This window comes from Doryrhamphus excisus, linkage group LG8, assembly GCF_037039965.1.
Source record: "Doryrhamphus excisus strain RoL-2023G ecotype Guam linkage group LG8, RoL_Dexc_Guam_v1.1, whole genome shotgun sequence".
NCBI lineage: Eukaryota > Metazoa > Chordata > Actinopteri > Syngnathiformes > Syngnathidae > Doryrhamphus > Doryrhamphus excisus.
In genome coordinates this window covers 10,687,519-10,708,553 of record NC_136364.1, presented here as the reverse complement: position 1 = coordinate 10,708,553, position 21,035 = coordinate 10,687,519, and the positions used below count along the sequence as shown (strand labels likewise).

General features: G+C 40.3%; 1 protein-coding gene and 1 long non-coding RNA gene across 2 annotated transcripts; both read left to right on the top strand.

The window, feature by feature from the left end:
- The first annotated feature begins 261 nt into the window (after positions 1 to 261).
- On the top strand, positions 262 to 9,955 carry rhoub (ras homolog family member Ub). The gene is made up of 3 exons (XM_058079686.2): positions 262 to 623; positions 4,044 to 4,102; positions 7,816 to 9,955. The coding sequence occupies exons 1-3, from the start codon at positions 416 to 418 to the stop codon at positions 8,266 to 8,268; spliced, it is 720 nt and encodes a 239-aa protein (XP_057935669.2). The 5' UTR covers positions 262 to 415; the 3' UTR covers positions 8,269 to 9,955.
- Positions 9,956 to 10,647: 692 nt separating this feature from the next.
- Positions 10,648 to 20,841, top strand: LOC131134425 (uncharacterized). The gene is made up of 3 exons (XR_009131392.2): positions 10,648 to 10,825; positions 20,519 to 20,606; positions 20,784 to 20,841. It is a non-coding gene; the product is annotated as an uncharacterized LOC131134425 (long non-coding RNA).
- The last annotated feature ends 194 nt before the right edge of the window (positions 20,842 to 21,035 follow it).

The following is a 21,035-nucleotide window of genomic DNA, read 5'->3' as shown; positions in this document are numbered from 1 at the left end:
TTGAGACGTTCTTGCACGCACAGGCCTGTGTAGAAAAAAATGTCGGTTTTATATTAACATGCAATGACAGGTCATAAACAATGGTGGCTTATCACAAAATGTTCTGTACTGCAGTATTTTATTCCCTCTCTTGTTGCAATTTAATAACAGTGATCCAAAACGTGACATCCTGCACCACTGCACGCCACGGAGAAGTGGGCGGGGTCAACAGGGTATAAAAACATGCACTGGCCACGCCCCTTCATAGTAAAGCAACTCCGGTGGACGTCGTCATGAGCAGCAGCTGCCACAATTCAGCGTGAAAAGGATAGAAATAGTAAGTTTTAGTCGCTTTAGACAGCTCTCATGGTGGCATCTCGGTATAGGAGAAGAACTGGCTGATGAATTGAATGCCCCCCCCCCGCTTCCAGTCTCCATGGAATACCCACCAAGGACCACCACCATGGCTCCACCGGTGCCACCGCACAAAGCCCAGCCAGCCCGGCCGGTACAGGGGCAAGAGCGGCTACTGAAGTGCGTCCTGCTCGGAGACGGAGCCGTGGGCAAGACGAGCCTGGTGGTCAGCTACACCACCAATGGCTACCCCACTAAATACGTCCCCACTGCTTTTGACGACTTTTCTGGTGAGCCAAATACATTCAATGAATGCAATATTTCTATAAAGTTAACATTTTATGGAATAATTTCTGATTGTACGCTAGCATAGTTATGCTAAACTGCTGTATGCTAAATCATTTCGGACCTCAGGTCGTTTTTTAATGACCCTGGCTGTATTCTATTAGTAGAACCTACATTGAAAAATTTCCCCAACATTATTTTATTTTTTCTTTGTTACACCCTTCCATAAAGATACGCTTTTATTACTTATTATGGTGCAATAACGCTCCTCAAAGAATGTTCCGCCATCTCAATGAGGTTAATGAATGTGTTTCTACCTGTCTGACACCTTCAGAGCACCCGCCCAAATTTGTTCCATGTGCTGGAATAATAATAATATCAGTAATAAGGTGTGTTTGTTTATCCTACCACTGGTCTGTGGTGATGTTTTCCCTGATGTGGTTGCCATGTTTCTACTCTGGAAACAGTCCAGTTTCCACCCTGGGATCAGTGTTTGCTTGTACTATGACAATGATGGACTGATTACCGATTATGATTACTGATGTCCAACTCCTTGTCATGTCCAGGGTGTCCTTTGGTGTTACTTGTTCAAGTTTGGGGGGCATAAAAAGAAGTGTAAACACAGAGAGCTGCAACAATTAATTACCCAATGAATTGACCGCCATGTTGGTAATGGATGTTGGTAAACATCCTCTGATTTCAGACTCTCAAATGTGAATATTTTTTAATTTTCTTCATCATTCACAAAAGCCGATCTATTATCTTTGTGTTTCAGTCAATATTCACACTTGGACTTTGGAAAACATTTATACATTATCTGTGACACTTGTCCGCACTAGGGTTCCGAGCCTATCCCAGCTGTCTTCGGGTGAGAGTCGGGGTACACCCTGGACTGGTGGCCAGCCAATCACAGGGCACATATAGACAAACAACCATTCACACTCACATTCATACCTATGGACAATTTGGAATAAACCTAGCATGTTTTTGGAATGTGGGAGGAAACCGGAGTATGTGGCGAAAACCCACGCATGCACAGGAAGAACATGCAAACTCCTCACAGAGATGGCTGAGGGTGGGATTGAACTCGGGACTCTGAGCTGTGTGGCCTGTGCGCAAACCACTAGTCCAACGTGCAGCCGCTATATTATATTATATTACATTACATTATATTATATACACATATTAATGTGGTCGATCTGTGGTCTAAGCGATGACTCCATTCATTGAAGCAACAACCTTCAGATTAATAGAAGATGCAACTTAATGTAACTTTAACTTTCTGTGTATATTCTTCTCTTTAGGAATAAGAGTCCACAAAAAGTAAAAGAAAACCCATTGAATCCTTCAACAACATATTTTGTGTGACTTTAGTTCCATATATTCCCTCCAAAACTTGAATTTTGCCGTATGATGCTGGTTTTCACATTTGTACACAAAACCGACTTGTCCATAAATATGTGTGTGTACGCTCTTTAAAACCTAGAAATCTCATAAAGGACACTGAAGTGTGGGAACGCTGTGTGACTTGCACACTGCAGCCGAGTGAACGCATCTGTCACGGCGGCTCACAATGATGCATTGTCTTCCTCGGACGTCCTTTCCGACAGAGAGTGATTGTGCGCTTGGTGGTGATGTCATTTTTCACCATAACCCACCATCAATGGGAGTATTCCATTTTTTTAGAAGTTATGAAGAGTTATGCAACACCACAGGTGGCAGAAAGGCAAGGGGGTGTTGAAAAGTGAGCTGCAGATGATAAGGAGGAGCGCTTTATTGAAGGGAGTATCATATGTCAAAGGATTAGGACATGATGACACAATGGAAGCATTGGCTTACTTTAAGGCAGCGCTATCATTTCTATTTCATCTGTGTCGTGCCGTGGTTTGCCTCATGCACTTTTATGACCCCCAACACGCTTGGAAGAGGTTGGCCTGGGCTCAGCATGAACGCTCATGTCATCCTTCCACCAGTTAGTTAAGATAATTAATAGAAATAAACAGAAATTATCCACAAAATCCAAGCTCATGGTGCACTCCCTCACTCATAAATCACCCCCCCCCCTCCTGTTATTACTGACATAACTGCTACCTTACATCATCAGAGAAATAACTAGAAAGACTCATAATAGTCCACAAAGTCAAAGCCTGAGGGACATTTCTGTTTGCCTTGGCCATATTTCAAAAGACAACCCCTTCAGTACCGGTCCTTTTAGATGATTTTGACTGATTTTTCAAGGCACATAGATTATTGTGTTCTACGGCTATGTAAACACGGAACATACCAAACCAAACATTAGATTCCAGTCTTTCATAAAAAAAAAACACACCAAAAAAAACATTGTTTCTACTTTTTCCCGTTCTTTAGTAATCAGCAGTAGAACATAGGGAAGTTTCAGGAAAATATCAGTTTCCCACTAAAACGGGTTTTGTGGAAAATACATTTCAAATTTGGCTTTCACTTTGACACAAATAGTTTGATAATTGGCGACCAGTCCAAGGTGTACCCCGCCTCTCCCCCAAAAACGGCCGGGATAGGCTCCAGCACCCCCGCAACCCTCGTGAGGATAACCGGTATAAAATGAATGAATGAGTTTGCTAACTGGGAACTTCCATATTAAAAAAAAAAAACATTTGAAAGACTCAAAATAATCCAAACAACATGCACGCACAATATCGATTGCTCCACCTACCAGATATTAAACGATCGCCCTGCAGAATAAAAATAAACCACAATCATTTGAAATAAGCCAACGAGTCAAAGAATTGGTCTTCTTTTCGCTTGCATGCCAGCTGCAGCTAACATGGTGCGTCAAACTGGTTAAATGAACTGGTTAACTGGTTAAATGAACTGGTTAAATGAACTGGTTAAATGAAGGAGCCAACAGCGCCTCTGCTTCTTGCAGCAAGTACTGCACGATGCAACTAATCAATAATCACTTCAACACAACAGGCGGAATCCCGAACCTAAACCAGATAGATCAACTCCAAAACCGAGTTAGCAATCAGTGTTGGTCTTTGATCAGCCGCCCCTCCCCCATGGACACATGCTAAATGTTTCCATGTTGGTCTTTGCATGGTACTTCCCTCCCGTCTTAAGAAGAACAAACGACCCCATCGTGCAACCCTGGTGACTCATCCACTTTTTCCAACGTGAAAATGAGGCCCAGTGGAAGAGTCGGTGAATAAACCTGCTTTTGTTTTTAACCCCCCCCCCCCCCCCCATCTACCCTCCACCCCCACCTTTACTACACAACCTTGAAATGGCCTCTGTCAAAACACGGCAAAGGAGAACAAAGTCATCCCAGCCGCTGACATAACCGATGAACTAGCAAGCTGGGTGGGCCAGACTTGTTCTTTAAACAGCCTTAGAATATTCTAGTATGTATTTATCTCTTTATTGTTGTTTTTTTTTTACTCCCTCAGCCGTGGTTCAAGTGGACGGAAGCCCCGTTCGACTACAGTTGTGTGACACCGCAGGCCAGGTGAGTTAACGACACACCGCCACCACCGCCCAATTACCGGGAATACACACACACACACACACACACCGTCCTTAATGAACTAATGACGTTTCATGAATGCTTGTCAGCGTTCACACAAGAATCAAAATCAATCCCTAATTAAAAACACACAGAGAGAACAAAAATAAGCTATTATTTATCCTAAAAAGCATGATAAAATCATCATAAAAGTGTATAAAATATACTTGACGCTATACCCTGGCCAGGTTTGGACAGGATTTGTTGAATGTGTGTCGGGGGCCGAGTTTTCCGGATTATAAGTCACACTTTTTTCCATGGTTTGGCTGGTCCTGTGACTTATACGCCGAAGCGACGTTATATGTGTTTTGTTTTTTCTTTTCCACACTGCTTTCTGTGCCAGCATCTGCTATGTAAACACCAACTTTATAAAGACAACTAAGAAAGATGGAAGACTAAGACATGTTGTTTGGGCTGCAGTTATCTGGGTAACTGCTAATATGTTGCGTTAATCCTAGCCATTTTTCAAATGCCATGCCTCATGGTACCGGATATTTTTTTATGAATATTTTGTTGTTGGCTATATAAACATTGTTTATATATTGTCTGTATAAACATCTCATCCTTCATCAGTAAAATTAAGTTTGTTTCTACTTTTTTCCGTTCTTTAAAGTCAGCAGTAGAACGTAGCTAAGTATCAGCAAAATATGTGTGAAAAGATACACAAACTTCTCCATATATACGCTACCACTCAAAAGTTTGGGATCACTTGCAAATGTTCCATTTCACAAACATTTTTATCCATTTCACAAACAATTAAAATGAATCAGATGATTTTCAAAGGAGGATGTACATTTTTGCATAGAGGCCTACTATCAACAACTGTCAGTCCTCTGCATCAATCTCCTGGTATGGCTGCTAATCCAAGTTCATCATTTTATAAGGCTAATAGATGATTAGAAAAGCCATCTAAAAATCTAAACTGAAACTAAAATCTCTTACCATGCTGTTAACTACTCCCTTCAGAGAGCAGCACAAACTGTGTCTAACAAGGACAGAAAAACGCTGCACAACTGTACAAGAGAGTATGTAGTTTAAGACAAAGATGCCTCACAGCTGCACTAAATAGTAGCCATCAAACACCAGTGTCAGTATCAACAGTGAAGCGGCGACTTCAGGATGCTGGACTTCATAGCAGGACTGCCAAGAAAAAGCCATATCTCAGACTGGAAAAAACATTTCCAAGTCATCCCAAACTTTGGAACAGTAGTGTACATAATTAGTCAAAATGTCCAAACAACATAATTTTTTTTTTCCGTGGTTGCCGCATAGCGCTCTTTTCCAAGGCCGAGATGCATGCAGGCAGTGCTCTTACAAAATGCATTTCTGCCAACTTGGGGCTGTTGTTTTTGTCTTAAAACGGCACCAAACATGCTGTCTTCTATTGTGGAGTTGCATCATCACCTCCATTTGCCTCTTGTGGGGGAAAAAAAAACAAAAAAAAAAACGTATTAATAGCCAGTGGTCGGGTTGAAAAATACGTATACATCTTTGGTAGGGAATTAGTTCATATACCACCTGTTCACGATATGTTCATGCTAACTCTTTAGCCATGTTATTGTTAGTTATAAATTCCCCCCAAAATGTGTGGTTGATGCGACTTGTGTAAAATAGTGTAAAATACGTTTTCCCTAGTGGAATCCAAAAATGTAAAGTTTTTCCGTTATACATGATGTCTTTTCCCGTTAAAGAAATCCATCCAACAAATATAACTCCTTTTGTGCTGCACTATAAACAATTATTTGACATGAGGATGTACTAAGCCATTATTGGTGCAAATCTGCAAAGCTGTATTGATAGTTTGCAGCACTTTGATGTCACAATTCTACCTCAGTCTTCACAAATGTTGTTCCACCAATATGGAAAAACTCTCTGTGTAATGTTTCCATACTCCGGTCTAGCAATCATGCTTGTGAAACTGTGTTTTTTTTTATGCTCACTGGGACATGCAGGCTTGTTTCATAATCCAACTCCAACGAACCCTGCCGTGGGAGCAGCACATTCGATATTCAAAAGCCTATGAGGCATCGCCAGTTGTGTACTGAAGCACTAATACGCCCCAAAGCTCGCTACACAAGCTGCAACACACACGTTGACATGTATGGGCGAATAGGAGTAGATTAAAGTCGACAAATGCTGGCTGTGTTTATCCAAGTCGGAGTGTGTGGTGTGTTTGTATGCATGTGTGTGTGTGTGTGTGTGCACGCTGCAGATGCGCTCCCATCCAAGACGCAGGTTAAGACTGAAAGGACTGTGGAGGAAAAGAGGGATTAGGGCGAGGAGGAGTGGTTTGTGTCAAGTTGAAGGGTATGGGAGACTCCTCGGTGCTCATTGTGTGCATTATTTCTCATTTCTATAACGCAAGGTGGACGTTACCATTAATACCTGGTGGGAGGAGCGATGGCATTAATATGACAATTTACGAGTGTGGCTTTGTGAATTATTTCCAGTCTTTATGGTTGTGGGAAAAGAGATGGCATTAAGGATGTTACAAGCGTCCATTGCATGCCGTTGGCTTTTTGAACTTGTTTTGTGTTCGGTGGAGGTTATCATTGAGAACCGGAAGAGAACCGGAAGAGAAATTTCAGTAATGATGACATGTCTACGTTGCCTGCATGCATGTGCTCACAGATGAATGAGCGTACAGTAGGCTTTTTGACTTTGGGGAAGGTTTCTAGTTTATTCCTGTTATGCAAGGTGGAGGTTGCCAGTAACTGGTGGGAGGAGTGATCACCATGTGACACATGTTTGCGCATGTCCTCGTTGGTAGGTTGGTTGAGTGAACTGGGGGTCTTTTTGTCATTTGCACCCCCCCCCCCCAATGTTTGCTATTTATTATCTATTTTATTATGTAACATCATGAGGGTGTTATGGATAACTGGTGGGAGAAGCAAATGCAGTAATTTTAATGATACATCTATGTGTGCTCATAAAAAAGCGAGTGTGGGTTTTGCGTGTGCATTTTTTCAATTTTTTAAAAATATATTTCTCTTTCAGTGGTGATTATAATTCATAACTGGTGGGAGGTATTTGTATTATGCTAGGTGGTGGTTATAATTAATACCTGGTCTATGTCTATGTGTGATTGTCAAAAAGCCAGTGTGGGCTTTAAGGAGGTACATGTATTTCTATTGTATTGTATTATGTACAGTGGCGGTTATAATTAATAGCTGATGGGAGGAGCAATCGCAATTTGAATTTGAATAATTTGTACATAAGCAAGCATGGATTTTATGTGTTTTCGTATTTGTATTTGTTAATGTATTTGTATTATGCTAGGTGGTGGTTATAAGTAATACCTGGCAGGAGGAGCAATTGCAGTCATTTTAATGATAAGTCTATGTGTGCTCGTACATAAGTGAGCTTGGGCTTGGATGATTGTGTATTTTACAAGCTTTTTGATGTAGTTCTATTTTGCAAGGTGGCGGTTATCATTAATAACTGATGGGAGGAGCAATTGCATTGATTGATTGATGCATGGGCAGGTTTAGGCACTCATGCAAGTATCCAGGGGCTCCCAGTGAGCCCTATTACTTGACAAATAGGTCTTATGCTGGCTATAAAGTGGAATAAAAGTACAGAATATGGTGATATAATAATAGAAAGTATTGCTGTTTACCTTTCTTGAAGTGAATAAGCATCTGTGTCTCCATCAGGACGAGTTTGACAAACTGCGCCACTTCTGCTACAGTCGCACGGACGCATTGCTGCTCTGCTTCAGCGTTGTCAGCCCGGCATCCTTCCAAAACGTCTGGGAGAAGTGGGTCCCGGAAATTCGCCGGCGCTGCCCCCTCACGCCAATCCTCCTGGTGGGCACGCAGTGCGACCTACGGCAGGACGTCAAGGTCCTCATCGAGCTGGCCAGGCGGAAGGAGAGGCCTGTGGCCGAGGAGGACGCCAGGGCGCTGGCTGACAAAATCGGTGCAGTGACGTACGTAGAGTGTTCGGCCCTGACACAGAAGAACCTGAAGGAGGTGTTTGATGCCGCCATCGCCGTGGGGTTGAAGAATTCTGAAAGGAGAGTGCGGCGGGAGAAAGTGCGGAGTACGGCCGATAAGATGAAGATGCTGTCCAAGTCGTGGTGGAAGAAGTATGTGTGTGTCCAGTAGAACTTCCTGCGTGACGGCAGTGGCTTGACTGCGGAAGAGTGGAGCAACAACAACAACAACAACAACAACATGATGTTTGTGTGCTCCTCAATCATCAACATGACTTTGACCAGCATTCAACCAAAAACTATGCAGCTCCTTAATGTCATACATGGACTGCATTCTCAAATGTGAACTGGAACTGGAGATGGAGTCAAGTGACATGAACTCAGATTGTAGTCCCTCCTTGGAAAGTATATATCTATATGTGGTGTACACTGTAATTCAAAATCCAAACATTCACGTTCAATAGAATATTATAGAATAATCGTGTTCAAACGTTGCAATGCTTTGGATTTTTAGATGAAAAATTAATGGAGATTGTATGGTTTTTTTCATACAATTTAAAATGAAAATTTGCATGTTCAATTTCAATTTTGGTATTCCAAACGTGTGGATATACATGCTGTTCATTAGTTTCTAATGATCTAAAAAATAGATTGAATATATATTTTAAAAAGCCTATGAGTGAAATACTCGCATCTAATTTGTTACTGTCCAATGAAAAGCATGCATTTCAATATTTTGTGTTTTGAAAACATTTATCAAAAAGAACAAACAATTATTGAATAATTTGCTCAAATTGAAGGTTTCTCCAAAGCTGCGTATCAAAATATATTTTAAAAAGCCACCACATGCCCTGAACACCTCCCCATGCAGGGAGGCGTCTGGCAAGCCACCTCCTCTGGCTCCTCGCAATGCGAAGGAGCAGCGGTTTGACTCGGTTTCTCCTGGATGACAGTGCGAGCCCAACCACCCTACGGAGAAAACCCATTTCGGCCACTTGTACCCACGGTCTTGCCCTTTCAGTCACTAACTTTAAAATGCAAAATTAAAAAATATAATGATCGATAAATCTTTGTTGTTGTTGCTTTCTGATAAAAGCATGTATCTCCATATACTGTACTATATATATTGTTTAATCCAAACAAATAATATGCGTTTATAGTTTTGTTTTTTGGTATAAAAATATATTTAAAAAGCAAATGAATCAAATGGTCACTGTTTGATGAAAAGCATTTTTTGGATGAAAATTTTACTGCACTGTGACATTTCTGTTTGACTAAAAATGTTCAATGTAAAATTTGGATCCCAACTATAATTGAGTTTGTTCCCTTTTAATAACCAAACACATTGGGTGTTGCCACTTTACATAAGTATATAACACAGTGGCAGGCAATGACCTTTGGACCAGCAGTGTTGGAGTACCGGCTATACAATGTACCTTCAGCATTTCCATTTTAAACAGGGTGCCAAAACGGCTGGCCTTGTGTTTGCTCTGTGCTTCAACACACAACCAGTTGGATAACCGACTATGATCTGTCCTCCATGACACTCTTCTGCAATGCAATCACCAAAGACCCTCTACTGGATACGTTTTGCTTCTTATTTTTCAGAAGCTCGTCATTCACGCTCTGTTCTCTGTTCCCTACAGCTGATGAAATGAAACACGACAAAGCAGATGCATGAATGTGCCATGTCTTTATGTATGTTACATAGTATAAAATGTCCGATATGATGTTTGTAATGTCACCATGCTTGTTTGTATGTGTATGTTTGTGTGTGTGTGAGTGAGTGAGTGACTCAGTCAGAAATGGTACATAACACTTGAGGGGTTGGAATGGAGCTAAATAAAATGTGAAACATTTATTATTTCTGTCTCTGTTTTTAATGTAGATATTTTTGATTAAGTTGATATATAGCTAATAGCTGTCATTTTCTTATGACTTTGCTTCTATTCACCATCATTTTCTTCCTGTTAAAAGTACGTGGTGGCGTTTCAGTTTCCACACTGAGCGGGGGATGGTGGGGGAAAAGAACATTATACAGGATTATATTTTTGGAGCTGTTCATTTACGTTTAAATAAATCAATTTAAATAAACATTTGATATCATTTTACATTGCAAATTCCTTTTACACAACACACATAATTTGGTAAGACAACAAAAAAATTGTTTTTTTTAAGTGAACCGACTCTCTAAAATGAGAGTCACAAGACAACAAACAAACCGGAGGAGGAACCTGGAAGCGGAAAAAGTTGTTGTTTCAGTGAGTCGCGTTAAAGGAACCGACTCTCTAAAATGAGAGTCACAAGAAAACAAATAACCTGGGAGGCGAAAGAGTGGTTGTTTTAGTGAGTCGCGCTAACAAGAACTGATTCTCTAAAATGAGCCAAATTTTCCATCAGTACCGCGTATTGCTGTGAGAATCAACTCTCCGCTTTAAAAGCGCAATGGTTTTTATTTGACAGCTAGAAACCAGGCTACGCCAATCGATACCAGTGTGTTTGATCACTCCCTGGTCAAACGAATTGTGTTCGAAAGATGTTCGACTTCTCGTGCATCTTTCTTTACACGCTTTGCCTAGCTGGACGATATATGTTAGCGGCTATAGGTAGCTAAATAGCTTGCTAGCTCGGATTATTCTTCTACCTTCTTGTCTTCTGACTCCAAGTGACTTTTATTTTTACCACGGCTCGTTAGTCTCGCACAGGAAAGTGGATGTTACGTCTATTGGGTATGTACTAACTTTTCCAAGTCTCTATTGTTGTCATCCCAACACTATTTGTGTCTTGTAGTTTAATGAACATTACCAATTTGCAAGGGGCTATCGGAAGTGTGTAATGGCGGCCCTTGCGCTCATCATAAATAAATTGGAAAAATGTACAGTTAATTCATGTGATGAGTATTGGTATCGGAATCGGCAGCATACAATCTTGATGTATGACAAAATATTTACTATAATGTCCATTTATTTTATAGAATTATGAACAATTTGAGCTGAGTGGTTAGCACGCAGGCCTCACAGCGAGGAGACCCGGGTTCTATTCCACACTCGGCCATCCCTTTGTGGAGTTTGCATGTTCTCCCTGTGCATGCGTGGGGTTTTTCCAGGTACTCCAGTTTGCTAGGTTAATTGTTGATTCCAAATTGTCCTTAGGTATGAATGTGAGTGTGAATGGTTGTTTGTCTATATGTGCCCTGTGATTGGCTGGCCACCAGTCCAGGGTGTACCCCACCTCTTGCCCGAAGACAGCTGGGATAGGCTCCAGCACCCCTGTGACTCTTGTGAGGATAAGTGCTAGAAAATGAATGAATGAATGAATGAACAATTTGAAAGATTTTTTCAATGACCAATGTCTGATCAATTTGTATATTTCATGGCCTTTTTAACCGTGTTGTTCAGCCAATCAGATCATTGCCCCACCCCCCACATCTTTGATGAGTGCTGATGACAGATGAGTTGCATTCAATGCTCTTACATCAATAACTCAAACTCGGGTCTCCTTGCTGTGTGGCCTGCACACTAACCACTTATAGAGAAGTATGTTTGACATAATTGTACATGTTAAGACAGGATTCTAACTAATATTGTCAACATGCAGCATGCTTGTACAATGAAGTGATGTAATACGACTAGACCGTCTGGCAGTGAAACCCACAATGTTGCCAAATTTAGATTTAAATATATGTATCATTAAACTGGAAATAATTTTAAAAATACATTCACTATTTTCACAATTTTTTAAAACATTTTCAGAACCTCTTTCATAGTCTGAAATATGCGCGTTGTCATTTATTAAGATACATATTTAAAAAGAAATGTCTGAGGTCTAGAAATTGAGTCGACGTTGTGAAAGAGTTAATATGAATCCAAAGATTTAGTGGCAGAGGTCTCACTGGCACCAAGACTGCGAAGTATGTGGGCTCAAATCGCTTCCAAAAGGATTTTCCTGCTATTCATAGCCAAATATACAACAAGAGGCAGTTAGTGTAGCTGGCTGTCTTTGCTTAATGATGGGGGGGATGCGGCTAATACCGTGTGTGTGTGTTGTCCTGGCACTTTGTCTACGGTATAGCTTTACACGTAGAAGTGTTGCCAAGTGGTCTGTCTAATCAGGACAGTCACAGTCATAGCTCCACTTGCCAGCAATCACCCTGCAATGAGGCATTGTTGTCTCTGGCGGCATTGTTCTGAAACCGTAATATGGGTTTAATAAGCTGGAAAGTCTGATTGCCACTATAAATGACTGACAACGCAGAAATGTCTTCCCACTAATCTCAAACAATATGGTGGAAATGGGAATAAATGCCCCCCATAAAACCTCGAGTGGCCTTCTCAAGCTTTTTTTTATGACAAGCTAATCGGGTAAAGGCAGATTTGTGCGGTTCTTTGGCAGTCGTTAGTGCTCAATATGAAATCTGTGGTTGATTGTTGAAAGTACACCAAATTTTCTAATTATCATCACCTCTGCCAGTTGGATTTATGTTGCCAACATCTTTGCTTTGTCCTCCACTGCTATAGACTCCATCAACTCTGGTTGTATGATTAAATTTTTGTTGATTTGCTAAAATTTTGCCCCAGTTTTAGTACAATATAGCTCTAGTTTTTTCTTTACCTGTATGGCATTATGCCGCAAGTGCCCAAACAAAACTGCATTTAAAATTGAAATATTAAAGAAAGAGATATTTCTAAGTCATAATACTAAGAGAAAGAAACAAAACAGCAAACACATGTTTTTTGTGAAACAGAATATTATGAAGTATCTTGAAAGAATGTGATGGGAATAAAGTCATAAAAACAAGAACAAAACGTACATGAAGGAAGTTAAAATTGTTGGAAAATGTAAAAATTCTATAATTTATTGGAAAAAAAGTTGCTACTTTATGAGAATGAAGTAAAAAAATTATATTATAATTACATGGAATATTATAAATAATATTCTAATGAGAATTGAAGAATTTTACAAGAATAAACTAAAAATGTTATTTTAGTTGCATAGACCTGCAATATTTAAAAACAGATTTTGTTGTAATATTATGAGAAACAAAAAAACAACTAAGTTAATTGCATAGCTAAAACACAAACATAAACATAGCTAAAATCAAGTCTATGCTAGCTATGACTGCGAGCTGTTTGCCCCCGTCTGATGTAAACTTTACGTAACTAGTGAGAATTGTCTCAGGGACGACTGTGCCTGGACTCCTTGGAATGAAAGAATGGCTTCGTAATCTGTTTTGACGTTTGAGAGTCGATGAAGGATTTCTTGCAGGGCCCCCCCTTAGATAACTGCTAGCATAATGACTCGCTGGGTGGGATTACAGAGCGACATGAACTATGTAGACCGTAGTCCACTTTGTACATTGTCTTTGGGATTAAGTGTTGCCCAAGCTCTTGTAATGCGATGCGATATGTCTGGGCTTCTGATTGAACGGTGTGAATCTTCAACGTGAATCAGCTTTTCACGAAGCTGAACACCGTCGCCCGTCTGTGGGATCATTTTGCTCATGTCAGGTCGTGCAATTCTGTTGTGATTTTGGCTATTTTCTCCAAGCAAAGCAAGGCTAGCATGTCTGTAAAGTGTGTTACTAGCAGGATTATTATTTTAATAAGCTTAGATAAAACCCCCCTACAGTTCAGTCTCATTACGGGAGGTGAAGCAAGCGGTCGTGTCGCAAGGTCAGCTGGGCCTCTTTTTTTTTTTTTTTACAGCTCAGTGTTTTTTTTTGTTTTGGTTTTTTTTAGCGTCTCCTCATCCTTGCATTTCTTGACTTTATGAGTTCATGTAGCCAAATGAAAAGTTAGCTGATATGTTCATACTAAATGGAGCCATGTTGCCATCTGAATCTTAATCATAAAATTTATCATTTTATGTAATAAAAAAGTTGTAATACTATGAGATTAAAGTCATAGATTTATGAGAATTTTTTAAAACTTTATGTTACAGGCCTTGCCTGAGACAGCTATGAAAAGGGGGAACTTTTGGCGGAAGTGAGAAGGGCTAGACATGCTAATCTAAGCTCAACTGTTCTGTTTTGCTGCTACATTATAAATAAAAGTAAGGGAAAGTTTCCTTCGTTCCTGAAGAGCGATGCTCTATATTCCCTCTGACATGTATGACCCAATGACACGTAATATTATGACTTTATTCTCCTAAATTTATGAATTTTTTTGTCATAATATTACGACTTTTTTTTTGTAAATTTACTACTTTTTCTTGAAAATGTACCACTTTTTACAACTTTTTTCCTCCTAAATCTACGACTTTTTTTCTCAGAATATAATGACTTTTTTCTTGTAAATTTACGACTTTATTCTTGTAAATTTATGACTTTTTTTCCTTGTAAATTTACAACTTATTCTCATCAATTTCCGACTTTATTTACATAAATTTCCGACTATATTCTCGGAATCTCAGATTATTATTATTTTTCAATGTGGCCCTAATACTTATAATTTTAGCTGTTCCATAGTAATTAGCAACATTAGCTTAATTTATATTGAAAGTGAAATCTTTTGAATGACGACGACAAGGTAGCCAGTTTGCTAGCTACCATCCAGTGAGACTTAACTGTTCAATGCTAATTAGCAATGTTATCTTAGATTAAAAATAATGGGAAACTATTTAATAGTTATCATTTTGGTGTGTTTACTGTCATCACGCGGCCAGCTAACTTAACAGAGCCTTTATGGAATCTTTTTTTTTATCACTCCATTCACGAGTGCACCTTTGCAAGGTGCCCCCTCACAAGTTTATGATCTTGCTTTTAAAGTCAGCGGAAGCTTGCGTAATTTCACTCGGCTTTGCTGTGATGGAGCAGACGGCTGAAAGGACAATTAGGCTCTTTTAGACCATAGAAGCGACCTCATTATCTCCTGACTGTGACGTACAATAGAAACTCTATCTGTTGAGATTATAGTTAATACATAACTCCACTTATGTCAGAATATTGCCGGTTGTGTTGAAGCGTTGGCTGGACATTAACCACATGCTGCTTGATAAGGAAAGTATCCGCTGTTTGCAAAGTACTCAGTTTCGGTGTTAAGCGCCAGATTGTATGTGGGGCATGTTATTCAGCAGCAGTGTCAACGGAACTGTAAAAAACAAACCACATTGAATGAACCCATCTGAACAGACAATTAACTGGACAAGAGGTGGGCTGCACTACCATTTTTGATGTTGCTAGTGCCAGTATCGCTGATGCCGATAGTCTTTACGTGGGGGGATGTTTTTCAAGATGACAAAAATTGTAGTCAAGCAAATAAATGGTGATTTTCTGTAATTGTTAGTCGTCAGCAGTGAAAGGAATTGCCTTTTTATATCCAAGAGAAGTGGGGACACATCTAACTTATTCCTTCCCTGTGCTCTTATTTGTGCTGCTTTCATTTTCTTTGTCCGCCTTTATCAGTTCATTTTCCCTCGCTCTGTTTGATTGCTGGCAGCCTGCTGTGCTTTCATCTTTCATATGGGACAGATAAGCCGACAAAGAGCTCTGCATGCGTTGTTTGTCCTGTGGTATCCATATGCATACACACACACACCTCAATAAATCCTCCTTCCCTGTTTGGACAACTCAGATAATGCCGGGGACTCACCCACAGGTCAAGTCAGAGCAATCATCAACAAACGCGTGATTTTTATTCAGGGAGTAAACAGATGCCGCCGAAAGCAGTCAGAGGTTTAGAGGTCGTTGATAATGTCAGAAGGTGCAAAGCTGATTAATTCTGTTGCCACGTGACTTGTGTGACAACACCACTGACAGGCCCAAGTAATCCAAACATGGCCAACCACAATATACACTACCGCTCAAAAGTTGGGGATCACTTGGAATTTTCTTTGGCTAGTCTGAGATATGGCTTTTTCTTGGCAGTCCTGCTATGAAGTCCAGCATCCTGAAGTCGCTTCACTGTTGATACTGACACTGGTGTTTGATGGCTACTATTTAGTGCAGCTGTGAGGCATCTTTGTCTTAAACTACACACAATTGTGCAGCGTTTTTCTGTCCTTGTTAGACCCAGTTTGTGCTGCTCTCTGAAGGGAGTAGTTAACAGCATGGTAAGAAATTTTAGTTTTAGTTTAGATTTTTAGATGGCTTTTCTAATCATCTATTAGCCTTATAAAATGATGAACTTGGATTAGCAGCCATACCAGGAGATTGATGCAGAGGACTGGCAGTTGTTGATAGTAGGCCTCTATGCAAAAATGTACATCCTTCTTTGAAAATCATCTGATTAATTATAATTGTTTGTGAAATGGATAAAAATGTTTGTGAAATGCATGAAAATTTGTTTTTCTTTGGAAAGCAAAAAAAATTTGCAAGTGATCCCAAACTTTTGAGCGGTAGTGTACCTGAACTGTGGCCAAAATAGAAGTAGACCACTGCAATCTACACCATGCTTTTTTTCATAACATCATGAAAAAAAGCTTGAACTTCACGCATTGCAGAAAGCAGGCTTCGCTACACATCTTAAAATAAAGCCCGGACTACCCACCAGTCACCGGTCCGGTGAGCTAGGTTATCCTGGCATGATGTTGCTGTTAAAATGTTTGAGTAATGTTAGAACTGCAGCGTCACATAGCGATGCTGGTGTTGTTAACGTTTGTGTCCCTCTGTCTCACTCACTTAACGTTACATGGTTGTATGTGATTTATGGCCTCTGTTACGTTGGACAAGTGCAGTTACAATGTACAGTCAAACCTCAGTTTTCATACACCCCAGTTGTCGCATGGTTCAGTTCTAGCATCGGTTATTGTACAATATTGCACAAAATCAAGTGCTCAAACAAAAAACACCTATGCTGATTTGCTTTATGTGCATTTTTTATTTTGATATGGAAAAAATGTGAGTGCCCACACTTTCACGAAGGTTAGAAACACTATTGATTTCAACTCCGCCAGGATGTACAGGAAGTTCGCATCAACATTAACTTTCATCCATTCCTCATTTATAATTATTTCTCATTGTTTTAAGTTTGTAAAACTAGAATTATTCTCTATAAAATGTATTTTTTTGTTTGTTTTCGAGATGTTTGGACCGGATTAATTGGATCTACATTATTTCCTTGGTTGAAAATTGGCTCAGTTTTTGTACGTTTGTTGTGGTTAACCAAAACCCAAATGTGATAACTGAATTTCTGCAAAGTAAGATTCCTTTTTTAGAAAAATTAGAGCACAGAAAACTATTGACAACCTACTAAATACAATTTTTAAACATTATTAGAGCCCTCTACACATTATATAACACCCATATAGTGACTTTAACACACCTATTACACAATATAGTAGACATAATAATAGAAAATAAGACATTTAACATATAAATAAGAGTCAAAATCAAAATGAAACCAAATGTAGAGCAGTGAAGCATACAAGCATATTCAAGAGTCAAATTGCATGCTGAGTAGAACCAGTTCATACATGTTGGCAGGCCGCCCCGCTATTTGAGAGGCACAGCATTACGGTAACATTACACCTAGTGACCGGTGTAGAATACATAAAGTTGCATGAATGCGTGTTTTCTAATGCCTTATATTTGTATTTCAGATCATTTAGCCATTGTTATGCTTCAAAAGTTTTTTGTATGATTTTTTTTCGCTTTTTTTTCTTTTGGTAATATTCCATCACTGCTGTGTGACATTTTAATAGGATTATGGACGGAAAATTCCCTAAGCCTTTCATATAACGCTATAATCCAAATGACTATTGATGAAGGTGAAAAGTCACTGGTCTATGAACTGATTGACACTGATTAAAAAGCGACACACAACATTTTCAGGGACGCGGTGTATTTATTAATCATGTTTGAATTGCGACAAAATTGCCTTTTTTGATCGTGCAGTTTTTCACATCTTTAACCCTTTATCTCACCATGACGCATTCAAGACACGCACTTTACCTCATGCTGATAAATGTTAACGAGCGGTCACCGTCTCCAAAGTGTTCCATTCCATCATCACTTGTTTAATTCAAAGTGTTTGAAATGCCTAAGTGGATCAGTGTGAGTCAGTGTGGCTTTTTTCTCTTTTCTTTCTCTGTGTTCTTGGCCCCGGATCAAAACACATGTTCGTTGCTGAGCAGATTCATTATGATGGGAAACAGAACCGGTCGTGTCCGGGGTCTCTCGGTCCTTCTCAAGTGCTTACCGACAGACACATGACATCTGGATCAGCACCCAGAGAGGCTTTAGCTCGGACCCCGCCAGCTGTTGGCAGTTTGTGGAGGCGGTTATGTAAGCGTGACCCGCTCTCCCTTCTGTAGGGCCCGGCTGGACAGCCGTCGCCTCGCTTCGCCTCACGCCACGCTGTGCACTTTATCAGTAAGTAAGTCAGATAACACCTGCAGAAGTGTTGCGCTTCTCTGATCTGGTCATACAAAAACACACACACATCAACATGATCCAACTTGAAGCTTTCAGAACTCCTCAGAACATTTTGTTACGGGCTTGTAACTTTTGTGTCGCTCTTGGCTCCTAGCAGCAGTCTCTTTTGTTTCGTCCACACCCACGCCAACGCTTTCTTTTTCACAGAGATGCCCTTTCTCCCCCGTCTGAATATCTGCATTCATTTTCTCAGTTGGAACCCACCGCACAATGACTTATTCTTCAAAAGAATGACCTCTTTCTAACTGTCGTACAGTGAAACACCCGTGGGGTGATTTTATTTTGGTCAGGTAAATGGCAGTTGTGGCGCCCCCTATAAGCTGTGTTTAAAGATACGTATGTCCTCATTTTTTTATAATTAGACAAACACTCAATGACTATTTAATAGACAGTGCTAAGTAAAGATGTTTTGATTGATGGCGGCCATGTTTTTCAACCAATCTTGCTCAGATTTTACACACACATGCTTGACAGTCCTCCAAAGGTGTGTACCAAATTTGTGTTAGTTCTACGAACTTCCTTTAGGTTACAGTGGGTGTTTTCCAGAGCTCATTAAACAAACACGCCATTTTTAAACTTGTGTTTTTAAAAATGGCGCTACCATTTGGTGTATATCCCAAGAAAAAAATAGCACAGGCAGTACAGTACGGGTGGATGCTTTGCCCTTTTGTGTGCAGCGATTCAGGAGTAGAAGTAGTTTAGTCATGTGAAAAAATGAGGACATCCCAAGTATGTTGCTCAATTCCATCTTAATTTATAAGATTTCGTCAACCTCTTTAATTCTGAAATCCGGTTAAAACGTTATTCATCCAAAAAACGATTATTATGCTATAATTGTTACATTTAATAAATATTTTTTGCAAAATAAATGAACAACAATAAATAATAAATTAACATTAAATCAAAAGTTGGCCGGCGACCAGTCCAGGGTGTACCCCGCCTCTCGCCTGAAGACAGCTGTGATATGATCCAGTACCCCCGCGACCCTAATGAGGATTAGCGTTGTAGAAAATGGATGGATGGATGAAAAATAATTAATTTCTGTGCTCCGCTTATCCACTCCTGCTTTGGGCGAGAGGCGGGGTACACCCTGGTCTAGTCGCCAGCCAATCACAGGGCACATATAGACAAACAACCATTCACACTCACATTCATACATATGGAATATTTGGAGTCGCCAATTAACCTAGCATGTTTTTGGAATGTGGGAGGAAACCGGAGTACCCGGAGAAAACCCACGCATGCACGGGGAGAACATGCAAACTCCACCTTAGATGGCCGAGGGTGGAATCAAACTCTGGTTTCCTCGCTGTGAGGCCTGCACGCTAACCACTCGCCTGCCATGCAGCCACCAAGAAGCACAAAGGAAATACAAAAATAAATTCAAATTAATTAAAATAAGAACACTATAAACCTTGTGTGGGGTTAAGGGAAAGTAAGAAATAAAAATGTGAAAATTAAGGAGAGAAATAGGATTAAAAAGTAATCAAAGTGGTAAAATAGGAAGAAATCATTACTAAAAAAATAGAAATAAAATTTTGAGTGAAATACACAATCAGTAACTGGTGTACAGAAATTGCAGTCACTTATTGGTGATAATCTTTATATTAAAAGTGTTACTATTACTATTGTGAATTTGCTATCTATTGTTGTTATCGTCGATTGTTGCATGCAGGTGTTGTGAGTTGTCTTTAATTTCCTTGCAGTTTGCAGCTGGCCTTAAATTTACCCCTGTATGGTTGTTTAGCAGAGTTTAAGGCATGTACTGCTTGTTTTTGGTGTTCAGATAATGCAGTAACAAGTCAGATATGGGTCACTTAAAAGTAAATAGTCCAAAAAAAAAAGGATTTTGGCACTTGTAGCCCGCTTCTACATCTCCTGTGGTGTTGACTCTGTAAAGTACAAGGGCCTTTTCCGCTCCACCATCCATCTTCCACAGTCAGTTGCACTTCCACACACACACTCCAACTCACACTCCTCAATCCAGTGGAGCCAGAGCGCTTTTATTCCAAACAGTGATCTCACACTGAGGTTGTGTTTGTCCACTCAGGCTGAAAAAGCTGAGCTGTCCTCAATTGTTGATTGCTGAGTAAGAAAACACCTTCTCAAATCCCTCGATGTGCTGCACCACACAGCAGGTAAGGAGGCCATAAAGAGGGGGTCAATCATGTGAATGGACATCATCACTACCCCCCTTCCCCTTTCCACTTTAACAAGAGGATATAACTGCTTCCATTTTTAGTGTTTAATTGCGGAAGCCATTACCGTGATGTGCAATGACACAGTGGCCCTAACTAGAGCTAAACTACCCACAGTAACCCCCGCGACCTCGGCCCCCGAGCATGCTTTGAAACCTGAGAATGCCGCCCCGACCTTTGACATTCAGCCTCCCTCCTCTCACGGTAAGAGGAGCCCACCGTCCCCTCCCTCTCTCCAGCCCTTTCGGACAGGATGTGACCTATGAGGAGGGCTCTGCAGGAGGGCCTTGACCCCAGACACTGTCCAGACTACGTGTCTGGACCCAACCTGAGCCTGGCAGGGTGACAGCCAGACCTGATAACAAGATG

Coding starts and splice junctions, on each gene's coding strand:
- rhoub (XM_058079686.2), top strand. CDS start 416: ATGGAATACCCACCAAGGACCACCACCATGGCTCCACCGGTGCCACCG. Junction 624..4,043: donor TGCTTTTGACGACTTTTCTG/GTGAGCCAAATA, acceptor TTACTCCCTCAG/CCGTGGTTCAAGTGGACGGA. Junction 4,103..7,815: donor TGTGTGACACCGCAGGCCAG/GTGAGTTAACGA, acceptor TGTCTCCATCAG/GACGAGTTTGACAAACTGCG.